The 6,483-nt window shown below is 39.8% G+C and overlaps 1 protein-coding gene across 1 annotated transcript in view; it reads right to left on the minus strand.

Moving 5' to 3' along the window:
- Nucleotides 1–6,483, minus strand: part of LOC107090136 (transmembrane protein 237A-like) — an 18,075-nt gene that overhangs the window by 6,559 nt on the left and 5,033 nt on the right. Inside the window, exons 4-6 of the mRNA XM_015383338.1 lie at nt 5,423–5,528; nt 3,869–4,023; nt 1,092–1,212 (exon numbers count right to left, since the gene is read on the minus strand). Of these exons, the coding sequence (XP_015238824.1) occupies nt 1,092–1,212; nt 3,869–4,023; nt 5,423–5,528 (382 nt within the window). The remainder of the gene's footprint in view (nt 1–1,091; nt 1,213–3,868; nt 4,024–5,422; nt 5,529–6,483) is intronic.

A 6,483-nucleotide genomic window follows, 5' to 3' on the forward strand; every position in this document is an offset into this window, starting at 1 on the left:
AGCCACAGCCAGGCTCCGTGATTGAAGGTCTTTAGTTGTTTTTAATACATATATGTTTTATTTTATAAAAAGCAACTGTTAACTATTGTTACTTCTGACATTCCAAATATGTTCCCACACACGCAGAAGCTCTATCCATCGTCTGGCTCCGTGACTCCTTAGTGCCACACAATGATAGCAGAAACCTTTGCATGTGAGCTTCCACTGGACCTTAAAAGTGTCATGGAAATAACTGCTGCTGCAATGACATATTGAAAAAATGTGTTGCACAACTAAATGTTTACATTTGCATATCTTTCACCCATGAATTTGCATGGTTCGGTCTAGAGGCACTTCTCAAACTTCTTTTAAGAAACTCAAAGCCTTTGAAGCTCTTTCTGTGGCCCTGATGAGGGAGTCAAACATGAGCTGCAGTTTAAAACAAACTGCTTTTAGGTGTTTTAACCATAAGACAACCACAGGTCTACAAGATCCAGCGCCTATAGGTAGACAGACGGCTCTTACAACTATTTTATCTCTATTAGGAGTTCAGTGAATTCCAGCTTGGCACCGTTGGGATGCAAACCTTCGGAAAAGACCAGTTATAAGATGACTTCACCATTTAGTATTCCATTGTAAAATTCTAGTGGTATTATAATAGACAGATTTTTCTTTTTGAGTGCTTAAAATAAAAATCCAGGAAAATATACTGGGGGATCTAAGTGTGTTAAAAAATTTAACAAGGGCTTAATTTGCAGAGTAATCATTTGCATGTAAATCTTGTAACTGCCTTGATTTGTTTATAGAACTGATTTTTCTGTGGGATCAATTCTCTATCTGCATGTTTAAAATTTGACAGGACAATTTAATTGACTTACTGAGGCCTTTGGCAGAAACATTGAATAAACCACAGCAATATTTGAGTTTTTTTGTGTGTAAAACACAGTGCTTAGAAAGGCTCAGTCTCTGTTTTCTTTTCTGTCCCAAAACCAACAATAGTAACAGGTCTATCTTTGCTGTGTCTATACTTCTTAGTAACATCCAGTCATATAAAAAAAAAGCCTGTGTATTTTAGTTGATGGATTACATACATGTTGACAGTATCAGCTAACCTGAAGCTGCTGTGGACCTTCAAAGCAACATCCCTTGTGGTCCAGTTCTGCCTGGGATCCAAGTAGTCATCTGTCAGCTCTGAGTGTCTGAGCTGCTCCACTCGATCTGCCTGCAAACGCCCTGTGGATGCAAACTACCGTCAAACTCAGAGGAAACATCATAAAAACAACCTTTATACATGGAGTTGGAGACATTTTTTCTGTCCCTTTTGAGTGTCTGTCCGATACGAACACAGTTAACCCAGAATTCAAGAAAATGTCAACGGTCAGCAGAGGTCTGCTGTTTGCCAATAGCATAGCTGTGAAATGGTAGTGAGCCACTCACCGGTTTCCTTCTAAAAAAAAAAAAAAAAAAAAAAAAAAACCAACAACACATACCTTCTGGGCATCTGTTTTCTAAAGGTCTTAGAGATCATCAAAAGGATTTTTGGTAAATGTGTTCTTTTGCTCAGCAGTGTTTTTTTGTGTTTCTTATTATTGAATCATGATCCCTGACCTTGAAGGAGGATAGAATGTGTTTTTGCAGATGGTTTGTCTCTTGTGGAGACATGGAAGAATGGAAGAAGCGGAAAAACACAGTAGTTTGCTGCTGCGGCTACAAAGGTCTTTTGTTTAGATACGTAATTATCTGGTTAATGGTGGTGAAGAGCGTGCAACATGTCACACCCAGAGGCCACATCCTGAATCACTGACTAAAGGGCTGTGTATGGTCCTTTGTGTCGCAGGTATGATATTTTTGATTTATGCCCAATTTTTATGCGTGGTCTGCTCTGTTATTCCACACCACAATGCAAGAGGGACACTAACGGACCAACTAGGATTGAAGGTGTGGTGGGTGGCATGTTTCTCTTCTGGTTACAGAGGTCACTCAACAACAATGGCGACTGAACCAATGCGCACTTTCTAAACGAGCTGTGCACCTATAATCATCCGAATCAACAAACTCACACTAAACACCAGCAAAAGATTCCCGAGGCCTTTAAAACTCCCAGCCTGGTTCATCACAGAAAAAACGGGGTAAGATTGCAGACCTGAATGCTGTCCAGAAGGCCATCATTGACACCCTCAACCAAGAGGGTATGACACAGAAAGATATTTCTGAACGTATAGGCTGTTCCCAGAGTGCTGTATCAAGGCACCTCAGTGGGAAGTCTGTGGGAAGGAAAAAGTGTGGCAGAAAACACTGCATGACGACAAGAGGTGACTGGACCCTGAGGAAGATTGATGAGAAGGGCTGATTCTAGACCTTGGGTGACCTGCGGAAGCAGTGGACTGAGTCTGGAGTAGAAACATCCAGAGCCACTGTGCACAGGCGTTTGCAGGAAGTGGGGTACAGTCGCTGCATTCCTACAGAGAAGCAGCACTGGACTGTTGCTCAGTGGTCCAAAGTACTTTTTTCGGATGAAAGCAAAGTTTGCATGTCATTTGGAAATCAAGGTGCCAGAGTCTAGAGAAAGACTGAGGAGAAGGAAATGCCAAAATTCCAGAAGTCCAGTGTCTAGTACCCACAGTCAGTGATGGTCTGGGGTGCCATGTCAGCTGCTGGTGTTGGTCCACTGTGTTTTATCAAGGCTAGGGTCAATGCAGCTAGCTATCTGGAGATTTAGGAGCACCTTATGCTTCCATCTGCTCAAAAACTTTATGGAGATGAAGATTTTATTTCTCAGCACGACCTGGCACCTGCTCACAGTCCTGAAATGGTTTACTGACCATGGTATCACTGTGCTCAATTGGCCTGCCAACTCTCCTGACCAAAACCCCATAGAGAATCTGTGGGATATTGTAAAGAGAAAGTTGAGGCATGCGAGAACCAACACTGTGGATGAGCTAAAGGCCGCTATCGAAGCATCCTGGGCCTCCATAACTCCTCAGCAGTGCCACAGGCTGATTGCCTCCATGTCACGCTGCATTGTAGCAATCATTCCCGAGCAAGTATTGAGTGCATAACTGTACACAATTATTTGAAGGTTGACTTTTTTTGTATTAAGAACACTTTTCTTTTATTGGTCGGATGATATGCTAATTTTGTGAGATAGGAATTTAGAGTATTCATGAGCTGTATTCCCAAATCATCCGTATTAAGACAATAAAAGACCTGAAATATTTCAGTTAGTGTGCAATGAATCTAAAATATATGAATGTTCAAGTTTGATCATTACATTATGGAAAATAATTAACTTTATCAAAATATGCTAATGTTTGAGAAGGACCTGTAGCTAGTCCATCTTCATGAGTCATTTTCCACAATGGCGGTCATACAAACAAAACAAGCTCGTAAGGTGCCAGACAGGAAATACGTGTAGTAGAGCGGATGTTGAATTGACCAATCAGAGGCCTCCTTTCTGTCCTCCCTGAAACGCTATCTGCGGCACTGTCATGGTGATTTCATAGGGACATTACAAAGGATGTTCTCACATAAGATCAGAATGGTTTCGGTTACCTTTTTTCCCTTTCATGATTGAAAGCATAATTTGAAAACCTTTAGAAAACATTTTCTAACAGCACTGTGTATTTTGTGCAGAAAGTGTAGAATTAACCCTAAATTGGATCCTGCAAAGCTTAAAGTAGCAACACTTTTTGATGTAAAAAAAATACTTCTAGTATTCTAGGGTTGGTTATTATTCTAATTTATAGGAGGCTCAACAAACAACAAAAACAACATAGATCCAGACCTATAGTGTGGATTTATATGGATGAAATATAAACAAGTTGATTATTATAGTTCTATGTTTAAAAAATGTCAGACGATTATTTCAGGCTATAATGGATTCACTCACGATTCCTCTCCACAAAAACTTTGCCGGCCGGCTGACTGTGTCCGTGTGGAGCAGAAAACAAGGAATGCTGAGGGATGGGGGACTGAGCATCAGTGATGATATCCTCATCTTCAGCTTCCAGCTCTGTGCTGTAATGCTCTGTTGTCTTTGCCTTCCTGTCAGGAAGAAAGGTGAACAAAAGTTTGAAATTAGCCAATAGGGTTTTGTTTTTGTTNTCTAGTATTCTAGGGTTGGTTATTATTCTAATTTATAGGAGGCTCAACAAACAACAAAAACAACATAGATCCAGACCTATAGTGTGGATTTATATGGATGAAATATAAACAAGTTGATTATTATAGTTCTATGTTTAAAAAATGTCAGACGATTATTTCAGGCTATAATGGATTCACTCACGATTCCTCTCCACAAAAACTTTGCCGGCCGGCTGACTGTGTCCGTGTGGAGCAGAAAACAAGGAATGCTGAGGGATGGGGGACTGAGCATCAGTGATGATATCCTCATCTTCAGCTTCCAGCTCTGTGCCGTAATGCTCTGTTGTCTTTGCCTTCCTGTCAGGAAGAAAGGTGAACAAAAGTTTGAAATTAGCCAATAGGGTTTTGTTTTTGTTTTTTATTACATTGATCATATGTCAGAGTTCTGCCCTCTACTTGGGTTTATTTTTAGTTTCTGAGTTCTTTAGTTCTTGTGTTGCTCTCTATTGCCCTTAGGTGTTTGTTTCCTTCTCTCTTGGTCCCTTCTTGTTAGTTCGACCACACCTGCTCATATCTGCTGATTAGCTTGTCTTGGTTCAGTCTTCTAATATATACCCCACCCTCTGCAGTCACTCAGTGCTGGTTTGCTGTTTTGTTGTGTTAAAGTGAGAAGGATTTTGTTTAATAAAACCTAACAGTTGCTTCCTCATCTCTGGTTCCTCATGTGAGTTTTTCCTGACATTTTGGTTATCTGTATTTTGCTTCTCAGTATTTTTGGATTTCTGCCTCAGTTGCCTATCAATTCTGCAAGACTCAACTCTGCCTTTTGATCTCTGTCTGTGGGTCCTCAAAAACCTCTACCCAAACGTTACATCATAGGCAAAGAAAAGAGTCTCTGTATTGAAGATGAGCAGAGCAGCTTTGGTTCAGAATAACAACCCCAGACATTAATGTGTAGAAGGAAAGAAAAACATGTAGATGTTTTGTTGTTGGTAAACAAAATGTTGAATTCTTTTCTATATTTATTATTTAATCCAATTTTCAGTAGTTCAGCTTATTTAATCTACGCATATATAATACTGCTGTGCTTTCATTTATTATGTTTTTCAATTTTGATTTTTGCATGGCTTTAGTTAAAACAAATGTGCTTCCATCAGATGAGTGGATTCACCTCTTATTTGCTTTTGAATCAGTACATTTTACAGTTATTCTTAATTTTAATTTTGATCATCTCTTGCTTCTTTCAAATTTAAGTTTGGCTGCTTTGATCAATACCCACTTTACTTTCTCTGACATCATCAGATTAAATCATCAGATAATTTAAGTCCTAAAGCCATTAATTGACCCACCTGGTACTTACCTTTTCTTTTTGGTCTTCCTGATGACAGAAACAGCCATTTCGTCTCCTTCCCCGACCATCTCGGCCATATCCCCGTTTGGTATATCCCCGTGTTCTGTTTCCTGGTCTATCCAAACAACACAGTCATGCATTAGAAGAAGGATCCTCTTTATTAATCCAGTCAAAAAATGCTCTTCAATATTTTCTTTGGATCATTAAGCTTGTATTTTGCTACCTTTTCAAAACATCTTAATAATGATGCAACATTTGAACAATCATCAAGAAAATGCATTGACCTTTATTTGTTACTACTGCACACCCGCCATCATAACAAACTTCACCAACCAAATCAGTGCCTTTATTAAAAAACTAAATAAAACTGATAAATAAGGAAACCAACATTGAAAAGCTGTTCATTGGAGTTTTTAGTGGCTGCTCTTCTACTTTTCTAGAGAAGTTAGCCTCGGCAGATGGCTGCTCACGCTGAGTCAGTTTCTGCTGGAGGTTTCTTCCTGTTAAAAGGGAGTTTTTCCTCTCCACTGTCACTACAAGCATGCTTAGTTGAAGGGATTGCCTTTGAATCAATGAGTCAATGCAATCAGCTGGTTTTCCTTAGATAGAAAACTTTGAAACACTCTGGTTGAATTGTCTCTGTAAAGTGCCTTGAGATGACATGTTGTGAACTGGTACTATATAAATACACTGAAATAAATTAAATCATGTTACTCTTTTTGAGAGCCACATACACTCACCGGCCACTTTATTAGGTACCCCATGCTAGTAACTGGTTGGACCCTCTTTTGCCCTCAGAACTGCCTCAATTCTTGGTGGCATAGATTCAACAAGGTGCTGGAAGCATTCCTCAGGGAGTTTGGTCCATATTGACATGATGGCATCACACAGTTGCCGCAGATTTGTCGGCTGCACATCCATGAAGCGAATGCTCTATTGGATTGAGATCTGGTGACTGTGGAGGCCATTTGAGTACAGTGAACTCATTGTCACGTTCAAGAAACCAGTCCGAGATGATTCCAGCTTTATGACATGGCGCATTATCCTGCTGAAAGTAGCCATCAGAAGTT

The sequence above is a fragment of the Cyprinodon variegatus genome, unplaced genomic scaffold, assembly GCF_000732505.1.
Source record: "Cyprinodon variegatus isolate N-32 unplaced genomic scaffold, C_variegatus-1.0 Scaffold282, whole genome shotgun sequence".
Classification (NCBI taxonomy): domain Eukaryota; kingdom Metazoa; phylum Chordata; class Actinopteri; order Cyprinodontiformes; family Cyprinodontidae; genus Cyprinodon; species Cyprinodon variegatus.